Source organism: Callithrix jacchus, chromosome 17 (genome assembly GCF_049354715.1).
Source record: "Callithrix jacchus isolate 240 chromosome 17, calJac240_pri, whole genome shotgun sequence".
NCBI lineage: Eukaryota > Metazoa > Chordata > Mammalia > Primates > Cebidae > Callithrix > Callithrix jacchus.
In genome coordinates, this window is record NC_133518.1 from 33498044 (window position 1) to 33526011 (window position 27968).

Below are 27968 nucleotides of genomic sequence, written 5' to 3' on the forward strand. Positions count from 1 at the left end.
TTTTAGCAGCAATTTTGGGCCTTGTTTTTTCCTCTTCCCACTCATTACAATTTCTGCGCCTGTCTGGAAACTGTCTTTCGTAATTTGCCAATAACCACTCTTATTTTTCAATTTTAATAAGCATTGGTTCTTATCAGGAGTAACATAATTATAATAAATTATAAGTAAGGAGAAAATAGGCACGCTTACATACATTTTACACATGGAGGGTCTGCAAGTCAGAAAATGTCATAACTGTTCAAGGACACACATTAACTGCTACAAATGATTCAAATATAGATTTAGACAACTTAAATGTCATTGTTCTTTGCTCCAAAACTACAAAATACCAAAAATTACAACCCATTATGTAAGGGCTATACATGTTTATTATATACCTATAAATTTTTATCCAGCCAACTTACATACATATCTCTTATCCTAAGACCTAGATGTAAATAAAATGGTGAAGTCATGTATGATAAAGCTCCATGAATTCCATCCTCAATATGGTCATGAGCAACTTGGACTCCAACATTTCGAAGCCTTGTAACATACATAAGTCCATCATCTCTTAAGAGATCATGTTGACAAGTAAGAATATAGGTTAGTGGCAAATTCCGTAACTGGGAATCATTGGCCAACAAGGGTAATGCTCTGGCATCTGTAAGTGCTGGCAGTGAATAACTAAGTCCTCCAAGAATTGGTTCAGTATAAACATAGTCTTTTCTATACTTCTCAGGAAGAAGAACACTCCAATTAACAAACTTAAACAGATGTCTTGACTCCAGAGGCATGTGTTGGTTTCTTCTCATTGCCTGGGGAAGTGCTTCATCCTTGGTGAAATATAAGCTCACGAGTTTTATGGCTACATCCCTTGTCAAAACTATACCATGCTCATTTTCTCGGTGAGATGGCGAATAGCTGTCTGTTATCTGTAAGCCAGGGTAAAGTAAGGCTTGCATCTTGATTTTATGTTTCATTCCAGCATCATTCTGCATCTGAAAATACATAGTAATATTCTGGAATGCAAAAACTTCCAAAATACCAGAAGAATAAAATTTAATTTTAATTATTTAGCAATCATGAGATAAACAAATCTACATAAACTGATGTTATATATCATAGTTATTTTTTACAACATTTATAATATATTTATATGGCATGAAAAAATTCAAACCAGTTTAAAATTAAAGTTTTATAAAATACGGACTTTGTGTGTGAGGAAAAAAAGAGAAAGAATAAGAGAGGGAAAGAGAAAAAGAATACACCAGGAGGGAGAGATATATATGATTTTTAGTCAAAATTCACAAATGAAAATGATCCAATTCCAAAGATATTTCTAGGGGAAATTGACAGTACATATAAGTTTGTAAAAATCCTTCTTGACAAAAGTAACCAGAGTGAGTGGAAGAAATAAATGTAACTATTAAATCATATTTCTCCATTTTAGAAACTAAAAAAAAAATCTTAAAATTTTTTAGAATATATTCTTTGGCAATGAGGTACACATCATCAACATCACACCATAATTTTTAAGAAACATTATACCAATGCAAAAGCACATGGACCAAGTCTGAGGGGAAAAAGCCAATCAACAGGTATCTTATGAGAATGATGCAGTGCAGTACTGGAAAAGCAAAGCGAGAAAATTATGAAAAAATTGATATGCACAAGTTTAATATGCAAGGAAAAAAATGCAGAGTACTTGATAAAGGAGTGCCTTTTCTTTTCCAAAGCAAAAAAGGCACTTGAGGCCTCACCTATGACCCTGCAGACTGCAGGAGAGAACCTTGAATTAATCTCCCAGGAGCTTTTGCCTTGACTAGAGTCTGGCATCTGGACAAATGAAAATACCTGCTGCTGCTCCAAGTGAAAAGTCCAGGACCACAGGATGTAAGTCTAAGTCAACCAGTCACCACAGTGGTTGGCTGAACGGAAAGAACAAACTCAATTGAAATCCAAGAGGTACCTCAGAAAGGGAAATGGCATCCTACCAACTCCATACGTACTTCCAAGATGCTAGAGGTTTAACAAGTGTAAAATAAAAATGAGCCAAAACAAAGTTATCTTACAGAAACTTCCCTAAATTCCAAATCTCTATGCAGTGCTCTTAGATAGATAATTTACTTATCAAACATTGCTATCAATAGCCCACTGTCAGTCATCCTACTCTCAATGTTGATAATCTAGGGGGAAAAAACAAAACAAAACAGAGAACACATACACAGGGATGGGTCAAAAATGGTCCATCAATACTCTTGCCTGACCCTAACTTTCCTTTCTGAAATGCCTTATGAAATAAATCACTTCAACAAATGTGTCAGCCTTTCCTACCTCTTGTTCCCCATTATGTCATTTGTTACTTTGCCATTCAAGGCTTTTTTTTCTTTCTCTCTGCTATTCTTCAAAACCCATGCTAAAGTCAGTTCTCTTTAATATATTGAAAAAGCACCTGAGTCAGATTCTCCGAGGTTGGCAATTTTGCCATAGTCTTAAAAACTATCTTATTTATCTGGTGCGTTTCAGATATTTTCTACACATTTTATGTATACCCACAAGCATGTATGTATGATTATGCATATAAACACCTGATCAAAAAAAACTCTTCTTTAATTCCCAAATCTCTATTACCTCTTTCAGGCCAATCATCACTTTTCCTTTATTATACAAAAATGTACATTTTTTACATTTTTTTGAATTTCACAAGCACTGATATGATACCTAAGTTATCATTGTATCTTTTACCAGGCCTAGGATAATAAAGTCATTAATATAGTATGAGAAAATAATAGAGAAATGAATATTTTAATAATATGGAAACCATAGTATTATAAACCATAAGATCTGATTGTAATTATTTTAACAGGACACTATCTCTGGAATCAGGAATACTAGAATGCAATAAACAGTAACAAGCCTAAAACAAGTAGGTCCCACAGCAATGCTGAATGACTGAACATCGATTCCTTAGTTCTTTACTTTGAGACCAATATGGTCTCGAAGACAGCCAGCTAAGCACATTTCAAAAGTGCGCATAAACGTAATACTAAACCAAAACAAGCCTGGAATAGACTATTCTATCAAATAGACATGAATGAATGGATATGTATGTCTGATTTTGTGGGTAACTAATATGAACTTGAGTGCAAAAAAAAGTGACATTCGTCACAGATTGGTATTACTTTGTGAAGAACAAGAATGAAAAAGTAAAAGGTCAAAAAAGTTGAGAGAACATATCTTGCACATGGTAATGTCCTAAGGGTTTAGACACTGGCTAACTATTTAAAATTTCCATTTAAATTTTTATTACATTTCCAATATAATAAAGACCTTTGGATAGCTAAGTAATTTAAAGGTTGTGGAAGATCTTCAACAAAGCCCGTACTTAATCTTTTTCAATAATGAACATTATTTCCATGAAAACACAATGGATAGTATGCATTTAAAATTTCCTTTTATAATTAAACACCATTAATCCTAAACTTAGGGTTTTTACAGTAAAATTGTCTCATATAAATTATTTGTTCTGCCCCTAGTTTATTAAGTCACCCAATTTGAATCTCTAACTGTTTTTCAGAGTTATAGCCCATGCCACTGGTATTATTGTCATCAACAACGTAATTTATTTATACCATGATGATGATTGGTCTCCTAGATCTTTACATATGAGAGCAAAATTTGGAACCCAGTTCATAAAAAGCTTCTAGGCCATGCTGAAATGCTTGGAGTAACATATGGACCAGCACCATTTTCACTCCTACATCAGTTTTTTCATTCACAAACCACCCTCCTAGACTGCATGAGTTGGGAGTGGTGGCTGAAAGGAAGTTGGTAGCTACGTCAGAAAAGGGATGATCCACAACTTCATGCCCTGTGTCATTCTATGACTCAACTGCTTCGAAGCCCATTCAAAGCAGTAATCTGCCATGGACACCTGTGCTTGCCATAAAGTCAACTCCAGACAGTCTGAGGCATTACTGAATCCTCTCCCATTTCCCAAGCTCCCTACGACTATTCAAAGGGCATGGCACTTTCCTAGAGAATGACAGGTTCCCCTGCCAAGGGAACATATTGCAGCCTTTGCACTATGCCCCTCATCATTTACTACCCTTCTCAATCCAGTTACTGATTCACAAGATACCCTACCATCTAGCTCCCTAGTTTGAGTGTGTATTATTCAAAGTCCTGCATGCCCACACCAACTTTTCCATAACCTGTCATCCATGGAAGAATGGATGTACACAAAATATTAACTTGTTATTTGAGGAGTTTCTACATTGCTATGATAAGTATTGTTCACCAAACTTAATATTTATCTGTTATTTTCAACCCAGAGCACTGAACTTGATGGCAACTGTGATTGCTTTCCCCACTAATTTTCCTTTCTATTAACCACCCCTACCAACCCCAAACCAAATTCCACCAATACACAACTAGTCAATGAGTATCTGGACAGACTATAAACTACCATGGAGAAATCCCAATATGGAAGGAATTCCTTGCTTTATCCTAACACACATCTTCCAATCATGCTTAAAACTGCAGAACTCCCACATGGGCTGGATAGAATCCAAGATAATCAACCCACTGTTCTCCTTGCAGATTCTTACTGTCCTTTCCTGATCTTTATTCTTCCCCTAAAATCCCACTTCCCACTTTATGTTCTAAAAGTATGACAATAAAACAGATTATATCACTCAGAAGTGCAGGACTCATGGTGATAACACTTCCAGGTGCAAGTAGCAGAAGACAGATATTTGTGCTTCTAATGAATTTCAGGTGGCCTGTATAACACTGAGATGCTGTGATTACACAGAGGTAAACAAGCAAAATAACAGAAACTGACACACATATTATGTATCTATGGGACATCATCCAATGTCCAAGGATGCTGCATGTCAATCATGTTTTTCTAAAACTCATCACCATTAATTATAATTTCTGATTAATATTTGCTATTAAAACTATTTTAAAGTTTTTAAAATATTTTTAAAGAAGTGTCACATATGTAATAACTATATAGCCATAGAAATATTATTTTAAATCAGATCATAAGGCTTATTATATCACCTATGACAAATGACACAAATTAGAAGCAAAGATATATTTAGAAAGACCGAAGCTAGAAACCTAAATAAGTAGAGCTATCACATATCATAGCTTCCTCTTTAAATTATCTATGTTAAAATACTTATTTTTTTTAGAAAATCCAAGAGAGTAGGACTTAATAATTACTTCAAAATATCAAATTAATTCCCATTGTTTTATGAAAAGAATATCTCTGGTCCTAAATAAGAGCAATGCATACCTTATTTTAAAATAAAATGTGGCCATGAAATTTGATTTAAGTGATATGATTAAAGTTTAGAAATAGTTTTTTTTTTAATTAAAGATTAAGGCACTATGTCCACAAAAGTTTTCCTAGCTACAGTGATCATCCAGATTATTATGACCAACAAGCCACATTAGTGATTTTAGGACACATCATGTGATATTTCCAAGAAACCTAGCAATCATAGGTAAAAGATATTCATTTTTTCTGAATAATAAGAATATAATTGAAAAGTAGACAAAGTCCACAAGAGAAAATGATAGGATAATGTATTTGTCCTGATCCATGAGAAAATCCTTTTATAATGTGAATTGAAATGGATGAGCCATTTTTTAAATATATATCTCTCAGTGGTGATTATTGATACCAAATTTTTAAAGCCATAAACTATAACATATTATTGATCACCAGATCATGTGGCATTGGAAAAAGTAAGCTCTATAATAATTTCATAGTAAAAATTAATTCTTATGACCCAGAATAAACAGTACAGGGAATAAAGCTTTTCAATGAAAATGTAGTTCATGCACAAAGTTTAGCAGTCCATGAAGAACAAATCACTTTAAGTATAATCATAAAATAAATAGGAAAGGGTAAAGAAAATCGCCTTTTTACATCCTAATTAATTTCACTGAGTTCTGCATTCTGTTCATCTGCATACAGCACTATGTTCCCCTTGAACAGGTGAATCAGACATTTAAATAGATACTATGTTCTTATATAATTAATTTAAGAAATAGAATGACGTTAGATTTTTATTCACTTTTGTGCCGGCCTACAGATTTTACTGAGAATTGCATCTCTGTTCGGTGCCTGTGATAATATCAGGTGTTGTCCTGCTGAAAAGTTATAAGGTAGGGTATCACATTTTCATAAATCTGTATGGCTACATCCAATTGTTATTTCTTTTTTCTTTCTTTCTTTTCTGTTTTGTTTTTTAAAGGTAGGGTCTTGCTCTGTCTCCCATGTTGGAGTGCAGTGGTGTGATCCTACCTCTCTGCAAGCCGTGAACTCCTGGGATCAAGCAATCCTCCTGCCTCAGCCTACTGAGTTGCTGGGACTACAGACGTAGTCTGTACCACTACCCTTGACTATTTTTATTTTTTGGCCAGATGGGCCTTGAACTCCTAGCCTCAAGTAATCCTCCCCACTGGGCTGCCCATGATGATTGCTTCACTTGCAAAGCCAAACAAATGTTACAGATGTGCAAGAAGAAATTAATGGTGTGGCAAGATGTTGCTTAATCACTATTGGGTAATTGTTGGACAGCTTTTGGAATCTCCGCATTCCCCAAACTGGTTTCAGATGAAATTTAAGAGCAGGATGCTATACAATTTTACATAGTAATTAGCATAATAATCTCTAAGCAGGACATTATTCTGTTTTTACCTTCTATCTAACTTCTCATTTTATTCCAGCAAGATCCTTCAGATAAATGGCATTATTTCAAGTAAGTAGCAAATAAGTTCAGGTTGGAAGAGTCCTCAGGAATCAACATGTCTAATGGTTCGCAAACTTTCTTCTTGGGAATAAAATGTGCTTTTTTCTCTTAAGAAAATTTACTTAGAACTCTAAACATGAAAGGTAACCAAAGTGGAACAGGTTGGGTTGAAGGGAGGCCCAGGTATAGAACCAAAGGTGAGGCTTTGCTCTCACTGCCATTTTGGTTTCACAATAGGGTTTTCTGTGTGTGATGTCACAGATTAATATATACATATAGGCATATGTATATGTATATGTAAATGTATATGTATGTATGTGCATATATACTTACATATGTATGTATAACATAAATTTCAATGTATATGTACATAACAATATGTATGTATATAAACTTCTTCTAGTGTTCTAATCCTGAATCTTCTAATACTTAAGAGGAAAGAAATTTTAAAAAATGAATAAAGAGGTATCTAGCATAACCTTTTGGTTCAGGTTTTTATAATGAGTCATATTTTTAAAAGTACAGAGCAGTGTTTCTCAAAAAGAAGTCTAAAGAAGGTTAGTTTCATCATTTTTTTTTGAAGTAGAAAGGTAGAAAACTTGACATAAGGAGTAAACATCAGGAAAAAAACATCAGCACTCTTAAAAAGTGTCAAGATCATGAAAGATCAGAAAAGACTGGCAAACTATTCATTAGGAACATAGACACGCAGGTGGAGAAAGTTATGAACAGAGACTCATAGGTAAACTTAACAACCTAGTTGGACAGGTGGTGGAACCTGATCTCACAAAACAAATCCCCAGCACTATCAAAAAATGTCTAGGTCATGAAAAGCAAAGAGAGCCTGGCTACTTTTCCTTTATAAACATACATGCAAAAATTTTAAACAAAATACTGACAAACAAAATTGAACAGCACATTAAAAGGGTAATACACCATGATCAAGTGGAATTTATCCCAAGAACACAAGAATGCTTCAACCAATGTGATACACCACAGTAAGCGTGAAGAATAAAAATTACATGAACAGCTCAACAGATGCAAAAAAGCACTTAACAAAATGCAATATCTTTCATAATACAAACTCTCAACAAATTATGTATAGAGGAAAATACCTCAACATAGTAAAGCTCACAGCTAACATCATACTCACTGGTGAAAAGCTGAAAGTTTTTCCTCTGAAATCAGAAACAAGACATGGAAGACCTAGTTAGTCATTAAGCAAAAAAAGAAAAGAAATAAAGAAATAAAAAGCATCCAAATGAGAAAGAAGTAAAAATGTCTGTTTGCAGATTACATGATGTTATGTATAGAAAACCCTAAGACTCTACCAAAAAACTGTTAGTACAAGTAAATAAATTCAGTAAATTTGCAGGATAAAAAATCAACATACAAAAATCACTTGCATTTCTATATACTAACAACAAACTATCTAAAAAATAAATTTTTAAAAATCCAATTTCAATAACATTAAAAATAAGTACATAAGTAAAACACTAGGAATAAATTTAATCAAGGAGGAAGAAAGATCTGTACACAGGAAGCTATAAAATATTAATAAAAGAAATTGAAGACACAGATAAATGAAAAAATTAGCCATGTTTCTGTATCTGAAGAATTAATACTGTTAAAATGTTTATACTACTCCAACATATAGATTGGGGTAGTATAGATATTTTAACAGTATTAATTCTTAATTAAGCAATGTTAAGCAACGTACCAGATTGAATGCAATTCCTATCAAAATTCCAATGGTATTTTTTACAGAAATAGAAACATGTGGAACCACAAAAGACTGAATAGGCAATATAATCTTGAGTAAAAAGAACAAACCTGGAGGCATCACAATGCCTGGTTTCAAAACAAACTGCAAAGCTACAATAATCAAAACAGTATGGTACCGGCATAAAAGACAACATAGAGACCAATGGAAAAGAAAAAAGAGCTTAGAAATAAATGGTTGTCTTAGTTCAGTTAGTGCTGCTACAACAGAATGCCTGAGACTGGGCAATTAAAAAAAATATTTGTCTTACAATTCGGATGGCTGAAAGGTTTAAGATTGGATATCTGCATCGGATAATGGCCTCTGGCTGCTTTAACTCATGGCTGAAGGAGAATGGGACTCTGCATATGCAAAGAAATCACATGGCAAGGGTCAGGCGCCATGGCTCATGCTTGTAATCACAGCACTTTGGGAGGCCAAGGCAGGCTGATCACAAGGTCAGGAGTTTGAGACCAGCCTGTCCAATATGGTGAAACCCCATTTGTACTAAAAAATTAAAAATTAGCCAGGTGTGGGGGCTCACATCTGTAGTCCCAGCTACCCTCGGGAGGCTGAGGCAGGAGGATCACTTGAACCCAGGAGGTGGAGGTTGCAGTGAGCCAAGATTGTGACACTTGCACTCCAGCCTGGATGACAGAGTGAGACTCCATCTCAAAAAAAAAAAAAAAGAAAAAAAATCACATGGCAAGAAAGGAAGCAAGAGAGAGAAACCAAGGAAGTTGGATTCTTTTTAACAATCTGCTCTCTCATAAACTAATTCCCTGGGGAGCAAGAATTCACTCATTCATTCCTTCTGAAGGGCATTAATCTATTCATGAGGGATCCACCCTCATGCCCCAAACATCTCTCACTAGGCTCAGTCTTTCAACACCACCACAGTGGGGATCAAATTTCAACATGACTTTTGACTGAGAAAGACCAAACTACAGCAATGGTCAATTGATCTTTGACAAAGGTGCCAAGAACACACAAAATGAAAAGACAGTCTTTTCAGTAAATGACGTTGGGAAATCTGTATATTCACATTCAGAAGAATGAAATTGGACACTCATTTTATTCCATATACAAAAATCAACTCAAAATGATGAACAAAAGTTTCAAAACTTACTATGAAACGGTAAAGCTACTGGAAGAAAACTTACAGAAAAAAATTATTGATATTGGTCTAGAAAATACTTTGAGAGGTATGGCTGAGTCTGCAAGTACAAGCAACAAAAGCAAAACTGGATACATGGAATTGCCTCAAACTAAAAAGCTTCCGCTCTAAAAAAGAAACAACAGAGTGAAGAGACAATTTAAACAATAGGAGACAATATTTCAAAGCATGGGTTGAATAAGGGGTTAATATTCAAAATGTATGAAGAACTCAACTAAATGGCAAGAAAAAAATGATCCATTTAAAAATGGGAAATAGAACTGAGTAGACATTTCTCAAGAGAAGATGTACAAATGGTGAACAGCTATATGAAAAAGTGTTCAACATCACCAATGATCAAGGAATTGCAAATTAAAGCCTAATGAGATATCAGATAACACCTGTTAGAATGGCTATTGTCAAAAAAGAGAAATAATAAAGGTTGGTAAAGATATAGAGAAAGGTACCCTTTGTGCATTGTTGTTGGAAATGTAAATTAGTACATCCATTATGGAAAACTGTATGGATTTTCCTCAAGAAATTAAAAAGGGAACTACCAGATGATCCAGCAACCACTTCTAGGTATATATCCATAATCAGTAACATGAAGAGATCCCTGTACTCACATATTCATTGCAGCAGTATTCACAATAGCTAAGGTATGGAATCAAACTGTTGTCAGCCAGATAAATTGATAAAGAAAATTTGGTGTGTGTAGCTACACACACACACACACACACACACACACACACACACACACACAATGGAATATTATTCAGCCATCAAAAAGAAGAAAATCCTGTCACTGGTTACAACGTTGATGAACCTGGAGGTCCTTACACTAAATGAAATAAGCCAGGTAAGGACAGACAAATACTGCATAATCTTGCTTATATGTGGAACCTAAGAATGCTAAACCCCTAGAAGTGGATAGTACAGTGGTGGTTACAAGGAGCTGGGGATATAGATGCAAGGGGATGGAGATGGGGAAAATGGGGAGATACTGGTGAAAGGGTATAAAGTTTCAGTTATGCAGGATGAATACGTTCTGGAGATCTAATATTAAGTGCTATGACGATAGTTAATGATACTGCATACTCCAAGTTTGCTAAGACAGATCTTAAATATGCTCACTACACAGAAAAAAAAATGGTAACTATATGAGGTGATGACTATGTTATTTAGCTTGTGTTAATCATTGCAAAATGCATACATTTATCAAAACATCAAATTGTACCTCTTAAATATATATGATTTTCCCTTTCAATTATACCTCAATGAAACCTTACGAAAGAGAAAAAACAGAAAGTAAAAGAGTTGGCATTCTTCCCAAATTATTTAAAGAGACAATTGTAATTTTTCTCTCAAAACCTGACAAAGGAGGTGGAGGTTGCAGTGAGCCTAGATCATGCCGCTGCACTCCAGTGTGGTCGACAGAGCAAAACTCCATCTCAAAAAAAAAGCCTGACAAAAAGTGTTAAAAAATAAAGATTAATCTCAAAAAATATTTAATAAACTATAGCAAATGGAATGTAGCAATGTATAAAAATTTTAATTCATCATGACCAAGCAAGCCTCATGCTGAGAATATAAGCATAATTTTATGTTTAACATTTAAAAAACCAATCGGCATAATTTACCACATTAAAAGAATAAGAAAAATTACATGATCATAGTTTTTGCATAAATGGGTGTTGAATTTGTCAAATGCTTTTAATGCAACGATTCTACTAGGAATAGAAATAACTTCCTCAATCTGACAAAAGCTAACCATGAAGACCTTTAGTTAATATCATATGTATTGATAAAATATTGAAAAATGTCCTCCTAAAATCCAAAGCAAGACAGTTATATTAAATATTTTACTCAAGGTCCCAGACAGTGCACTAATAAAAGAAAATAAAAAGAAATAAGTACTGGGAAGCAACAACTAAAACTGTCTCTAGTCATTGAAAATATAATGGTGTAGAAACAAAAACACAGAACACTAGAGTTCTAAGTGAATTTATTGATGCTATGATGACAGAAGGCCAGGATCACAATCCACTGTATTTCTACAGAGCATAGAAATAAATCCCAAATTCCAAATCCAGTATGTGTTAGGTAAATGTTTGGAAAATGTTAATTTTAATAAAATTTTTGAAAAATATTTCAGAGTAAAATTTGAGAAAAGATTTCCATGATTGCTATACTGAAAATAGTAAAATATTGGTGAAAAACTGAAGAGGATCTAATAAAGTATGAGACATGCCATGTATATTAATTGGAAATCTCAATATTATTGAGATGTCAATTCTCCCCAAAGTTACAGATTCAATGCAATCCTATAAAAATTCAGTTAGACTTTCTTTTTAAAATTGATAAGGTCATCTAATATTTTAATGGAAAAGATATGGAATACTAAAAACAATTCTTTTTCAAAGAAGAACAAAATTGAAGTCAGTGTGGTATTGGCAGTAGGATAGGCATATAGATCAACGGAAGAAAATAATCCAGAAATAGTCACATTAAGGTTAAATAAATGTTTACTCAAGTACCACTGTAATTCAATGGGAAAGAATAGTCTTTTCAACAAATGGTGCTGGAAGAACTCAATTATCTATAGAAAAAGAGTAAGCCTCAACTTCTGCTTCCTATCATAAAAACAAATATAAGGTACCTGTTGAGTGACCGCTGTTGCTAAATTGCCCCCAGAACTGTCTCCCGAAATACAGATTCGAGTGGGATCCACTCCATATTTTGTAAGAACTTTTTCCAGGAGAAAAAATTTGACTGCAGCGAGGCCATCTTCAAACTGAGCAGGAAAGTGGTGTTGAGGAGCTAGCCTGTAGCTTTAAAGAAAGAAAATAAAGCATTTATGGTGGTCCAACTCATCCTCAAATACCGAATAAATGCAATTTAGTGCCAGCCTTTATTTCTCCGTCTTCTAAAAATCAAGCCTAAGTTTTCTACTAATTCTTGATTAAAATGAAAATTATTTTAACAAAATGTAATGGTTATCAATCTTGCACCTAAAAGTCCATGGATGGCATTATTTGTGAGGAGTCGCGGGAGTGTTATGAACTTCCTAGGAATTGTAAGCAAAATTTTTAGTCCAAGTGTATTTTGGAATAGAGATGATCTATAGTTTACATTATATTCTCAATGTGATTGGTAATCCAAACATTTTTTTAAAACACCTGTTTAAAAAGCACAATAGACTGGAGATCTGAGAGCATATCGTAGGCAGTGTCGTATTTTATCATGGTCATTTTAGGTAAAAATTCTATAAGCTGACACTGCATATACTTCATCCTGGATAATACCCACTAGTTATTACTAGATAACAATTGGAATTATAAACAAAATTTAAATATGCCAGAGAACTTGCTTATTTCTGATAAATTCATTTGTAAGGCAAATTATCACCCCATTCTTTTAATGGGCACAAATAGATATTTTCCCCAATATATGTGGACCAGAAAAACAGGAAAATACCTTTAGCAGCCTATTCATAGAGCTTTTTCTTTTTGATCTTCAGAATGCTAAAAAGTGTAAATTTCCATAGCCAACATGAAATGTTGGTGATAAGGTTCTTAGAATTTTATTATAAGCTATCTAGAAAATTCTAAGTAATGTGTAGCTTAAGATGTGTACCAGAAAGATGTTTGTATCTTTACTTAGAATGCAGTGGATTTATACTTTTTGGGCAAAGAACGACACAAATTGTAAGGATTTCATAGAATGTATAAGCCAGGCACAAACTTTTTTAATTATATCGAACCAGATATAAAATAGTATTTATATTACTTCAAATACAATGAAATTAGACTTTTCTTGCCTGCTCAAATACAATCCAGTACTCCAAATGTGTAATAGTTAATTTGCTTCCTTCTGTCCAGCTATGTTACTTGGGACACTGTTAGTACCTTACAGGACCTGAGTCTTATGTGTCTAGAGCAAGTTTTTCCAAAACTGCTTACACTGGGGTATACTTCAGATATTCTCACAATCACAGAAGAATAATGGGACACTGAACCTCTTTGAGGAGCAGTCTGTGTTGCAGTAATGACAAGTAAAATATATTAATTAAAAATATATATTTGAATCATAGCTCACTTGATGTGGAAATCAAACCTCTACATGGTAAAGGCAAAAATCATAGTAGCCAAAGAAAATCATTCTCTTACTCCACGCCTACAACAACAGCATCAAGTGTGTTTGCAGTCCATCTATTCAGGGAGTCAAAAGCCTTCTGTTCTGAAATGAAGAAATAAATATCAATGTATTTCCTGTAATTAAAAGGCAATAGAGAGAGTTACAGCTATGAATGTGGAAATAACAGTGGTTTGTGAATATCACATAGGAGCTTTTATTTCTACCCCCCATTTCCAAGCAGATGGACCTGAATCCAGATGACACACTCTTCCCTTCCTAGCCTTTTCAGCCACTCTCTCCAGGAGGAAAAGATGACTTTACCAATTGGTTATTTTGAGGAGGATAAACTAGAATAGGCTCAGTCTATTGTAATTTCCTCTTGACATCTGCTGTCTGTACACAAGGACCCTTCCAGAACCCTCTGTATCCTGGTGCATTTTACTCCACTTTGCTTCTCCGGGCAGCAAGTTTCACAGGGAGGAGGCATATGATTGGTCAGTAGGACCAGCCACTATGGCTGGGTTAATCTCTCTAACTCAAGGATAACATACCAACAAGACCTAAGCATACATTCACCAAAGTCTTCATCCAAAATAATAGTAATATTTTGACTTGGATTTATGTGAACTCTATGTATAACTTTTTAATTGGCTCAAAAGTTGGAGGAAAAAGAAATAGTACATATTGACTCTCTAAACATGATTCTTCAAAACCTCTGTCTTCTTTGAAGACGCCATATAATTAAACAGTCCAATAACATTGGCATTAAGAAAGAGTCTAAGGAATAGTAACCATATATGAGAGAGCCTCTGTCAGGTCAGTGTGAAGACTAGATATACATAGGAGTTTTGACATGCTTGACATACAAGCCATTGACTTTCCACAGTACACATAAAACACACATATACACACATCTTTACCCAGGTCCCCTACATATCCTGGCCAAGCAACTTGGCAAATTCTGTGACATCTGCTGCTGCTTTATTTACCATGAGATCCTAGAAATCCAGAGAATTCTAGAGTTGTAATCAAATTCCAGACTTGTAAAAAGCTTCCCTCACACATTAACAAAACTGCAAAGTAAAAACTATTTAACCACTGGGTATATACATAATCTGGAAAACAGGAAAGCAAGTCACCTAGTCTATTTTTTTTTTTTGAGACGGAGTTTCGCTCTTATTACCCAGGCTGGAGTGCAATGGCGCAATCTTGGCTCACAGCAACCTCCGCCTCCTGGGTTTAGGCAATTCTCCTGCCTCAGCCTCCTGAGTAGCTGGGATTACAGGCACGCGCCACCATGCCCAGCTAATTTTTTGTATTTTTAATAGAGACAGGGTTTCACCATGTTGACCAGGATGCTCTCGATCTCTTGACCTTGTGATCCACTCGCCTTGGCCTCCCAAAGTGCTGGGATTACAGGCGTGAGCCACTGCTCCCGGCCTAGTCTTTTAAATTAAAAATAATAATAATGTTTTATTAAAGATTAAGTTAATTTTCAAGAAAAGGCCATGCATAGATGAAAATCAAAATACATAATATGTAAGAACTCTGTGAACTTCACCTTGTTAACCAAAGACATTAAATCGTCCAAAGAAAATGGGAGAGCTTTATTTTCTAAAAAAAAAAAAAAAAAGAAATCTGCAGATAGTGAGACAGAGCCTTCTGTGTGAAACGGAAGTGTGCTCCAGAGACCAAAGAAAGGGTCTGTGGCTTAAATATGGAGAATCAGAATCATGTCTATATATGCAAATGAAAGATTCAAACTTATTCAAATAGTTGGAAACAGCTGAGTCCTGACTGGGTAGTTTCCAAGCCCCAAACCAGAAGTCTGTTCGATACCCCTTTCAAGCAGCTGGTGGGAGGAGTTTTCTAGCCAAGATGTCTCAGCTTGGAAACATCCTAGCTCAGGTGGACAAACAGGATATTTGGAGCTGTCCTCACTGGGAACAAAGGGGTGTGTGACCACCCTTTTCTCACTCATTATGGACACTGAGCTCCCAGTATCTTAATTTGGGTTTCTTTATCAGCCACAGGGAGTCCATCTCATGCAGAGACTTTGGGGTCTTATTTCCAGTTTCATTTCATAAACTTTAAAGCCATTCAATGATATATTTCAAATATATGTCTTCATTTTCATCTCCCAAAACTTTTTAATTTTTCTTAGAATTAAAGCCATATTGTTTTTTTTTATTTGTTTCCCATTTTTATCTCAAACTGTCTCTACTCATAGAATATTGCTGATATTATCTATCTGGTCATGTTTTTCTCTATTCTATGCCTTTTTATTGTTACAGTGTCTGTAGAATGCAGATAGAAACAAAAAGATATAAGTGTAAATGTTGAGAAACAAAATTCACAGAAGTATGTAAAAAGTCTACAATAGTAACATTTTCCTATATTTTTTGATTCTCAAAGCAACTTTGGTTTGTTTCAGATAAGAAAAAAGAGGAAGCCTAGGAGGAAAAAGAAAGAAAATTAAAATTTGCAAATACTAGAAAATAGTTATGTCTATTTTTTCTTGGTCAAAAACCAGAAAGCATTTAAGTCTTTTCCAGTTCATTTACATATGTTTGGGAGATCTGAAAACAAATAATGTGTAAATACAAAACCAAAACATCGAAAAAAGACATCCAGAATTTAGCAAAGCAGAATGTTGGAATGTCATATCCTGAATAATAATTCTCACATTTTTAGGAATTACTGATCACAATCATTGCCTATGTCAGTAATAAAAGATATAAACCTAATAATCAGGAATATTTCTTAGTATTTTTCGATCAGTGATATTTTTCCATCCGTGGGCATTTATTTTGTGTTTACTCAAGTCCTAGGTAATATATATATGAACACTTGATATTTCATAGACCTTATAAAAACTTCAGTGGAATGAATGCATTTCTTTGGAGAGAAATGAGACCAACTTGGTATTTATCCTACCAAGAAAGCTGGTTATTCTGACCGTTTTGATGCATGGTATAAATTAAATTATAGATGAAATCTAATTTATTGAAAACATTAAGGAGATAAAAAATACATGAAAGAAAATGATTAGAACATTTTGGATAATAATCTCATTAGAGATCATCAGATGTTCCTCTCATTCACTCTGTGTGTGTTTTATTTTTTTCTTCACAAAAACGTTTATTGAATAATCACTGTATCAAAAATGCCTAAAAAGACAAGTGGGGAACCTAGACTTTATGGGAAGAGTTCATTATTGCGTAGTACTATTTTGTGTTTTTCTTTTAGAGTTAATACTAGCAACTGTGCTCTAAGTCTTATCACTATTTGTATTATGTTCTCAGTAACTGCAAACTTGATCTTGTAGCAACCAATAGCAAATGCTTTTGACTTTTTTTTTTTTTTGAGACGGAGTTTCACTCTTGTTACCCAGGCTGGAGTGCAATGGCGCGATCTCGGCTCACCGCAACCTACGCCCCCTGCGTTCAGCCAATTCTCCTGCCTCAGCCTCCCGAGTGCTTTTGACTTGTTAATTGAAACTTCTACATCTCCTCAATATTTCTGCTCCTGAATTCTGATCCCAAGGAAAAAAAGTTTTAGTAATTGACTTCATATCCTATTTTCATTTGATATATGTTCATTCAATATGAAAGCTAAGGATAATAAAAAACAAAACAAAAAAAGCTGAATTTAAAATCCCCATAATACTATTTGCCAAACATATGTCTATGTCTGTCTCTTTATTAGATATCTAACATTTATATCTATACTTATCCATATCGACAAGTATACATATCTAGATGTATATATCAGCATAAGTGTGTATATTTATATAAAATAGTTCTCATATCAAAAATATAGAGCTAGCTATACTTTTTCCTTCTACAATGAACTTACTGCAACTTCCAAAACAAAAACCACCACCATGAAAATAGATTACAGCTCGTCTTCGGGTTTCTGACTTTCTTTTTGGCAAGTACAATCGTACTGGAATGTCAGCAAATGTTGTATCAGTCACTGTGATGTATTCATCTGAAAGTGGTTGGGTGTAATCCAGCCTGAATATCATGGATATAAACTCTTCATATCTCATAATACCCATATTTTCAAAACACACAGCCTGTAAGAACAAAACAAACACAGTTAAATATTTGGATATTTAAATAATACCAAATGTATATAAAAAGAAAGTTTAAAAAGGCAGAAAAATAAGCAAAGTAAACAAAAAGAAATAGACTGTTTATAAATATTATTTCAAAATAATATTGTAAAGATTTTATTACATGACCTTCTTGCCCTTGAAAATCTCAAATATCTGGCAAGATTGCCAAACAGAATAGCTGTGGTCTGCAGCTCCCAGAGAGAGCAACACAGAAGGTGGGTGATTTCTGCATTTCCAACTGAGGTACCCAGTTCATCTCATTGGAACTGGTTAGGTGGTGGGTGTAGCCCACACAGGGTGAACAGAAGCAGGATGGGGTATTGCTTCACCTGGAAGCACAAGGAGCCCAGGGACCTCCCTTCCCCAGCCAAGGGAAGCCTTGAGGTACTGTGCTACCCAGCCCAGAAACTAGGCTTTTCCCACGGTTGTTGCAATCTGCAGATTAGGAAGATTCCCTTGTGTGCCTACATCACCAGGGCCCTGAGTTTCAGGCACAAAACTGGACGGCTGTTTGAGCAGACACTGAGCTAGCTGCAGGAGTTTTTTTTCAGACCCCAGTGGCACCTGGAACCCCAGTGAGACAGACCCTTTCACTGCCCTGGAAAGGAGGCTGAAGCCAGGGAGCCAAATGGTCTCCATCAGAGGGTCGCACTCCCACAGACCCCAGCAAGCTAAGATTACTGGGTTGAAATCCTCACAGCCAGCACAGAAGACTGAAGTCAACCTGTGACAATCTAGCTTGGTAGGGGGAGGGGCAGCTTGAGTAGGCAGTTTTTCCTTTACAGTGCTAGGGAGAACAGGAGGTTTGTACTGGGCGGAATTCAGCACAGTGCAGCAAAGTGACTGTGGTCAGACTGCCTCTCTAGATTCCTCCTTACTTGGCAGGGTATCTCTGAAAGAAAGGCAGCAGCCCCAGTCAAAGGCTTACAGATTAAACTCCCATCTCCCTGAGGCAGAGCACCTGGGGCAAGGGGAGGCTGTGGGCACAGCTTCCACTGACTGAAACTTTCCTGCCTGCAGCCTCTAAAGAGAGCAGCTGCTCCTTAGAAGGAGGATTCTCCCAGCACAGCAATCAAGCTCTGCTAAAGGACAGACTGCATTTCAAGTGGGTCCCTGACTCCTGTGCCTCATGATAGGGAGACACCTCCCAGCAGGGGTTGACAGACACATCATACAGGAGAGCTCTGGCTGGCATCAGGCCAGTGCCCCACTGGGATGAAGCTTCCAGAGGAAGGAACAGGCAGCAATGTTTGCCATTCTGCAGCCTTCACTGGTGATACCCAGGCAAACAGGGCCTGGAGAGGACCTCCAGCAAACTGCAATAGACCTACAGAAGAGGGGCCTGTTAGAAGAAAAACTCACAAACAGAAAGCAAAAACATCAACATCAACAAAATAGACCCACACACAAAAACCCAACCAAAGATCATCAGCCTCAATGATCAAAGGTAGATGAATCCATGAAGATGAGGAAAAGCCAGCACAAAAACACCGAAAGTCCCAAAAACCAGAATGACTATTTTCCTTCAAGTGACCGCAACTCCTCTCCAGCAAGGGCACAAAACTGGATGGAGAATGAGATTGACAAAATGACAGAAGTAGGATTCAGATGGTGGCTAATAACAAGCTCCTCTGAGTTAAAGGAACATGTTCTAACCCAACGCAAGGAAGCTAAGAACATTAATAAAAGGTTACAGGAACTACTAACTATAATAACCACTTTAGAGAAGAACATAAATGACCTGATGGAGCTGAAAACACAGCATGAGAACTTTATGAGGCATATACAAGTATCAATAGCTAAATCAATTGAGTGAAAGAAAGGATATCAGAGATTGAAGATCAATCTACTGAAATAAGGTGTGAAGACAACATTAGAGAAAAAAGAATGAAAAGGAATGAACAAAGCCTCCAAGAAATATGGGACTATGTGAAAAGACCAAATCTGCATTTGATTGGTGTACCTGAAAGTGATGGGGAGAAAGGAATCAAGTTGGAAAACACACCTCCGGATACTATCCAGGAGAATGTCCCCAACCTAACAAGGCAGACCAACATTCAAATTCAGGAAATACAGAAAACACCACAAAGATATTCCTAGAGAAGAGCAACCCCATATCACATAATCATCAGATTCTCCAAAGTTGAAATGAAGAAAAAAATGTTAAGGGCAGCCAAAGAGAAAGGTCAGGTTATCTACAAAGAGAGGCCCATCAGACCAACAGTGGATCTCTCTGCAGAAACTCTACAAGCCAGAAAGAGTGGGACAATATTCCACATTGCTAGATAAAAGAATTTTCAACCCAGAATTTCATATCCAACCAAACTAAGCTTTATAAGCAAAGAAGAAATAAAATCCTTTCCAGACATGCAAGTGGTGAGGGATTTGGTCACCACCAAGCCTGCCTTACAAGAGATCCTGAAGGAAGCACTAAATATGGAAAGGAAAAACCAGTACCAGCCACTGCAAAAATACACAAAAATATAAAGACCAATGACACCACGAAGAAATTGCCTGGACTAATGTACAAAGAGACCAGCTATCGTGATGACATCATGATGACAGGATCATATTCATACACAACAATATTAACCTTAAATGTAAATGCATTAAATGTCCCAATTAAAAGACACAGACTGGCAAATTGGATAAATAATCAAGACCGATCAGTGTGCTGTATTCAGGAGACCCATCTCATGTGCAGAGACACATAGGCTCCAAATAAAGGGATGAAGGAAGATTTACCTAGCAAATGGAAAGTAAAAAACCAAAACAAAAAAAAGGCAGGGGTTGCAATCCTAGTCTCTGATAAAACAAACTTTAAATTAACAAAAATCAAAAAAGATAAAGAAGGGCATTACATAACGGTAAAGGGATCAAGGCAACAAGAAGAGCTAACTATTCTAAATATATATGCACCAAATACAGGAGCACCCAGATTCATACAAGTTCTTAGAGATCTACAGAGACTTAGACTCCCACTCAATACTAGTGGGAGACTTTAACAACATACTATCAATATTAGACAGATCAATGCGATGGAAAATTACAAAGATATTCAGAACTTGAACTCAGCTCTGAACCAATCAGACCTAACAGTCTTCTACAGAGCTCTCCACCCAAAATCAAAAGATACATTCTTTTCAGCACAATAGTGCACTTATTCTAAAATTGACCACATAATTGGAAGTAATACACTCCTCAGCAAATGCAAAATAATGAAAATCATAAAAAACAGTCCCTCAGACCACAGTGCAATCAAATTAGAACTCAGGATTAAGAAACTTACTAAAACTGCCCAACCACATGGAAATTGAACAACTTGCTCCTGAAATAGCTACTGGGAAAATAACAAAATTAAAGCAAAAATAACCAAGTTATTTGAAGCCAATGAAAACAAAGAGACAATGTACCAAGATCTCTGGGACAAAACTAAAGCAGTGTTTAAAGGGAAATTTATATCACTAAATGCCCACATCAGAAAGCTGGAAAGATTTGAAATTGACACCCAAACATCACAATTAAAAGAACTAGAGAAGCAAGAGCAATAAAATTCAAAAGCTATCAGAAGACAAGAAATAATTAAGGTCAGAGCAGAACTGAAGGAGGTAGAAACATGAAAAAAACCTTCAAAAAAATCAATAAATTCAGGATCTGGTTTTTTGAAAAGATTAAGAAACTAGATAGACCACTCTCTAGACTAATAAAGAAGAAAAGTGAGAAGAATCAAAATAGACTCAATAAAAAATGATAAAGGGTATATCACCACAGATCCCACAGAAATACAAACTACTATTAGAGAATACTACATACACCTATATGCAAATAAACTAGAAAATCTAGACAAAATGGATATATTCCTGGACACATACACCTCCCCCCCAAGACTAAACCAGGAAGAAGTTGCATTCCTGAATAGACCAATAACAAGTTCTGAAATTGAGGCAGTAATTAATACCCTACCAACCAAAGAAAGCCCAGGACCAGATGGGTTCACAACCAAATTCCACCAGAGTACAAAGAAGACCTGGCACCATATCTTCTGAAATTATTCCAAGCAATAGCAAAAGAGAGACTCCTCACTAACTCATTTTATGAGGCCTGCATCATCCTGATACCAAAACCTGGCAGAGACACAGCAATAACAAAAAAATTTCAGGCCAATATCCCTGATGAACATCAATGCAAAAATCCACAATAAAATATGGGCAAACTGAATCCAGCAGCACATCAAAGAGCTTATCCACCATGATCAAGTCTGCTTCATCCTTGGGATGCAAGGCTTGTTCGACATATGCAAATAAATATACATAATTCATCATATAAACAGAGCCAATGACAAAGCCATATGATTATCTCAATAGATATAGAAAAGACCTTCAATAGAAATCTAGGCAAAACTATCCAGGACATAGGAGTAGGCAAGGACTTCATGAACAAAACACCAAAAGCATTGGCAACAAAAGCCAAAATAGACAAATGGGACCTAATGAAACTCCACAGCTTCTGCACGGCAAAAGAAACAGTCACTAGAGTGGATCGGCAACCAACAGAATGGGAAAAAATTTTCGCAGTCTACCCATCTGACAAAGGGCTGATATCCAGAATTTACAAACAACTCAAGCAGATTTACAGGAAAAAAACAAACAAGCCCATTCAAAAGTGGGCAAAGGATATGAACAGATACTTTACGAAAGAAGACATATATGAGGCCAACAATCATATGAAAAAATGCTCATCGTCACTGGTCATCAGAGAGATGCAAATCAAAACCACATTGAGATACCATCTCACGCCAGTTAGAATGGCGATCATTAAAAAATCTGGAGACAACAGATGCTGGAGAGGATGTGGAGAAAAAGGAACACTTTTACACTGTTGGTGGGAGTGTAAATTAGTTCAACCATTGTGGAAGACAGTGTGGCGATTCCTCAAGGCCTTAGAAATAGAAATTCCATTTGACCCAGCAATCCCATTACTGGGTATATATCCAAAAGACTATAAATCGTTCTACTATAAGGACACATGTACACGAATGTTCATTGCAGCACTGTTTACAATAGCAAAGACCTGGAATCAACCCAAATGCCCATTGATAATAGACTGGATTGGAAAAATGTGGCACATATACACCATGGAATATTATGCAGCAATCAGAAATGATGAGTTCGTGTCGTTTGTAGGGACATGGATGAATCTGGAAAACATCATCCTCAGCAAACTGACACAAGAAGAGAAAATGAAACACCGTATATTCTCACTCATAGGTGGGTGATGAAAAATGAGAACACATGGACACAGAAAGGGGAGTACTAAACACTGGGGTCTATTGGGGGGAAAAGGGGAGGGCCAGTGGGAGGGGGAGGTGGGGAGGGATAGCCTGGGGAGAAATGCCAAATGTGGGTGAAGGGGAGAAGAAAAGCAAAGCACACTGCCATGTGTGTACCCACGCAACTGTCTTGCATGCTCTGCTCATGTACCCCAAAACCTAAAATCCAATAAAAAATTAAAAAAAAAAAAAAAGAAAAGACCTTCAATAAAATTCAACATCGCTTCATGCTAAAAGCTCTCAATAAACTAGGTTTTGATGGAACATATCTCAAAATAATAAGAGCTATTTATGACAAACCTATAGCCAATATCATACTGAATGGGCAAATGCTGGAAGCATTCCATTTGAAAACTGGCACAAGACAAGGATGCCCTCTCTCACCACTCCTATTCAACATAGTATTGGAAGTTCTAGCCAGAGCAATCAGGCAAGAAAAAGAAATAAGGGGTATTCATTTAGGAAAAGAGGAAGTCAAATTGTCTCTGTTTGCAGATAACATGATTGCATATTTGGAAAACCCCATTGTCTCAGCCCCAAAACTCCTTATGCTGATAAGCAACTTCAGCAAAGTCTCAGAATACAAATCAACATGCAAAAATCTCACACATTCCTATACACCAACAATAGGACAAGCAGAGAGCCAAATCATGAGTGAACTTCCATTCACAATTACCACAAAGAGAATAAAATACACAGGAATACAACTTACAAGGGACTTGAAGGACCTCTTCAAGGAGAACTACAAACCACTGCTCAAGGAAATAAGAGAGGACACAAACAAATAGAAAAAAACTCCATGCTCATGGATAGGAAGAATCAAGGTCATGTAAATGGCCATACTGCTGAAAGTAATTTATAGATTCAATGCTATTCCCATTAAGCTACCATCGACTTTCTTTGCAGAATTAGAAAAAGCTAAGTCTCATATGGAACCAAAAAAGAGCCTGTATAGTCAAGACAATCCTAAACAAAAAGAACAAAGCTGGAGGCATCATGCTACCTAACTTCAAACTATACTACAAGCCTACAGTAACAAAAACAGTATGGTACTGGTACCAAAACAGATGTATAAACTAATGGAACAAAACAGAGCCCTCAGAAATAACACCACATATCTACAACCATCTGCGCTTCGACAAACCTGACAAAAATAAGCAATGCTGGGAAAACTGGCTAGCTATATGCAGAAAACTGAAACTGGACTCCTTCCTTACACCTTATACAAAAATTAACTCCAAATGGATTAAAAATTTAAGTGTAAGACCTAAAACCATAATATCCTAGAAGAAAACATAGGCAGTGCCATTTAGGACATAGGCATGGGCAAAGACTTTGTAACTAATTCACCAAAAGCAATTGCAATAAAAGCCAAATTGACAAATTAAAAAAAAAGAGCTTCTGCACAGCAAAATAAACTCTCATCAGAGTGAACATGGAACCTACAGAATGGAAGAAATTTTTGCAATCTACTCATCTGACAAGGTCTAATAGCCAGAATCTACAAGGAACGTAAACAAATTTAAAAGAATAAAACAACCCCATCAAAAAGTGGGCAAAGGATGTGAACAGACACTTCTCAAAAGAAGACATTTATGCAGCCAGCAAATATATTTAAAAAAGGCTCATCATCACTGGTCATTAGAGAAATGCAAATCAAAACCACCATGAAATACCATCTTATGCCAGTTAGACTAGTAATCATTAAAGTCAGGAAACAGCAGATGTTGGCACAGATGCAGAGAAACAGGAACACTTTTACACTGTTGGTGGGAGTGTAAATTAGTTCAACCACTGTGGAACACAGTGTGGCAATTCCTCAAGGATCTTTAACCAGAAATAACATTTGACCCAGCAATCCCATTGCTGGATATATACCCAAAGGATTATAAATATTTCTACTATAAAGACACATGTACACGTATGTTTATTGCAGCACAATTTACAATAACAAAGACTTAGAACCAGCCCAAATGCCCATCGGTGATAGACTGGATAAAGAAAATGTGGCACATATACACCATGGAATACTATGCAGCCACAAAAGGATTAGTTCGTGTCCTTTGCAGAGACATGGCTGAAGCTGGAAGCCATCATTCTTAGCAAACTCACAACAGGACAGTAAACCAAACACTACATGTTCTCACTCATAAGTGGGAGTTGAACAATGAGAATACATAGACACAGGAAGGGGAATCACACACCAGGGCCTGTTGGGAGGTGGGTGGAAAGGGGAAGGAGAGCAATAGGACAAATACCTAATGCATGAAGGGCTTAAAACCTAGATGAAGAGTTGATAGGTGCAGGAAACCATCATTGCACACATATATCAATGTAAAAAACCTGCATGTTCTGCATACATATCTCAGAACTTGAAGTAAAAGAAAAAAGAGAAAAGGAAACAAAAAGAAAAATTGTTGTGTATATAAAAAAAGAAAATATCAAGTATTCAGTATTTTTAGATTGAGTGCTATCGTATTCAAAAATCCATTAATTTGCTAGCAGTTTTTTATGCCTACGGTAATCATTTGTGATTTATAATTATTTTTCAGAAAAATAAAACAATTTTTAGGCGTGCTGTCACATTTTCTTTTTTCATTGTTCATTTTATTTAATACAAAGTTTTAAATATAATCATGTAACTACAGCAGTAATAATCCAAATTTTGGGGGTTTCAACTCCAAAAAGATTATATTTTCCTCATCCTTAAATTCCATCTTTGATGTTATTGAAAAAAAGCTGTCTTTGGTATTTCTGACAGCTTCTCTAGGACCCTTGTGTTATGTCACTGGATAGTTTACTCACAAGAAAAAAAATTTTTTAATTATGTGGTTGATAACACATTAAACAATTTTTATTATTGCAGTCATTCCAAGGAAATTAAGATATTTACAGGGCAACTGAGAACATCTAACCCCTATACTTTTTTTAACTTTAATTTAATTTAATTTTTAAATTTAATTTGAGAGAGAGTCTTGCTCTGTTGCCCAGGCTGGAGTGCAGTCTGGCTCCAGACAATCTAGGCTCACTGCAATCTCTGCCTCTTGGGTTCAAGCAATTCTCCTGTCTCAGCCTCCCTAGTAGCTGGTATTACAGGCATGCATTACCACACGCAGCTGATTTTTGTACTTTTAGTAGAGACAGCGTTTTCCCATTTTTGTCAGGCCGGTCTTGAACTCCTGACAGGTGATCCAGCCACCATGGCCACCCAAAGTACAACAGTGAGCCACCAAGCTAACCCCTATACTTTAATGATGAGGAAGTATGCTGAAACTCATTAAATTGTAGCCAGTAAATGTCAAAGCCAAGTTTGCATCCATTTAAACCAGCATCTTGTGCTACTACTTACTAGCCGTATGACATTGAGAAAATTGCTCTCTGTAGCTCAATATCCTTGTCTATATGATAGTAATAACAATAATAATAATAAATCAGTGGGCTGTAGAAGGGTTTAAACAAGTTAATGTTCTGAGATACAAATTAGATAATCAAGGAAGGTAACATAGCAGTTTCTCTGTGGAACTGACACTTGCTTACCCATTTATGGTTACTCAAGGAGTAAGAGCATTAGAGAAAAGTTATGGAGAAGGTAAGCCTCTAGAAGTGATTAGAGGGGAAAATATTTGCGGACATCAGAAAGAGTCAACTGTGGTTTCACAAGCATATGTATTGTTTGCTGTACAAAGCTTCACAAGACAGCCTCTTCTTCTTAGACCATGGATTGCCCTCTTTTTTCTGTTGCCTTCTCCTTTTAGCCCCTTATTGTTACCCTTTCTGGAAGCTATCTGGCTTGGCAGAAAAAGTATGGGTTTCTAAATGAGACAGTTTAGAGTTCAAATTATGGAGTTGTTACTTTTTACCTGCATGTGTTCTTCTCAATCTCTTCCCCTACCTCCTAAAACCTGATAAAAATAATTGCAGGATAGTGGGGAATCAATGGAAGTATATACTATACGAAGCCTATACAATTTAATAACTCAAAAATATTAGTTTTAACCCTACCTTTCCCTTTTAAAGGAGCTACTTTTTTGCTTGAATTTATCATTAATTCTGTATATGCCAAGTCAGAAAATCTCTGAAAACCAGCAATTAAGAATTGAATATGGACAATGAAAGCCATTAAAGAGTAAGAGCCTTAAATTGATATCAAACAGTTACAAATATCAACCATGTGTATCTGAGCAACTAAAAGGTAATTATGGGACTAGGTTGTCCCTGAAAGTTCAAATTTCATCAAGTTCTCAAATCTCAAAGCCTTTTCCTTTGTCAATACCATTTATTTTATATGTCACAATAAATTTAATTTATACATGTCACATTTAGACATAAATTCTTAGAAGTGAGGATTCTGTCTCACTGTTTCACACAGCTGTAGGAAGCTTTATTCACCAATTTTATTTAATTAATTTACTCTAACAAATAAGCAAGGGTTCTTTCAAAAGGGTGATACTATTAATAAAAGAGTTCATAAGCACTCATTTGTAGTCAATAAGTCATCCCAATATCCAATAGAAAAAAAATGTTAATCTTACCATAAATGTACAGGTTTTAGCAATGACATCCAAGGCCATTATTTTCCAGCTTTCTTCAATGTTGTCTGGCATGGGTGTGTAAAAATGAGAGGCAAAAAGAACACAAAGCAGGCCCAAACAGAGAGCTTTGAGCCCCATAATATCCCTTTTTCCAGCGACTTCACGGTACTGAGA

At 35.9% G+C, this 27968-nt stretch overlaps 1 protein-coding gene across 1 annotated transcript; it reads right to left on the reverse strand.

The window, feature by feature from the left end:
- Positions 1–28: 28 nt before the first annotated feature.
- Positions 29–27964, reverse strand: LOC100394089 (arylacetamide deacetylase-like 2). Its single transcript, XM_002759485.6, has 5 exons — positions 27795–27964; positions 17669–17891; positions 13843–13912; positions 12333–12504; positions 29–980 (listed from the first exon to the last, which is right to left on the reverse strand). Exons 1-5 carry the CDS (start codon positions 27930–27932, stop codon positions 378–380), a joined length of 1206 nt encoding a protein of 401 aa, XP_002759531.4. The 5' UTR covers positions 27933–27964; the 3' UTR covers positions 29–377.
- Positions 27965–27968: the final 4 nt, after the last annotated feature.

Coding starts and splice junctions, on each gene's coding strand:
- LOC100394089 (XM_002759485.6), bottom strand. CDS start 27,932: ATGGGGCTCAAAGCTCTCTGTTTGGGCCTGCTTTGTGTTCTTTTTGCC. Junction 17,892..27,794: donor CTAAAACCTGTACATTTATG/GTAAGATTAACA, acceptor TTGTTCTTACAG/GCTGTGTGTTTTGAAAATAT. Junction 981..12,332: donor CAACAGCGGTCACTCAACAG/GTACCTTATATT, acceptor ATGTATTTTCAG/ATGCAGAATGATGCTGGAAT.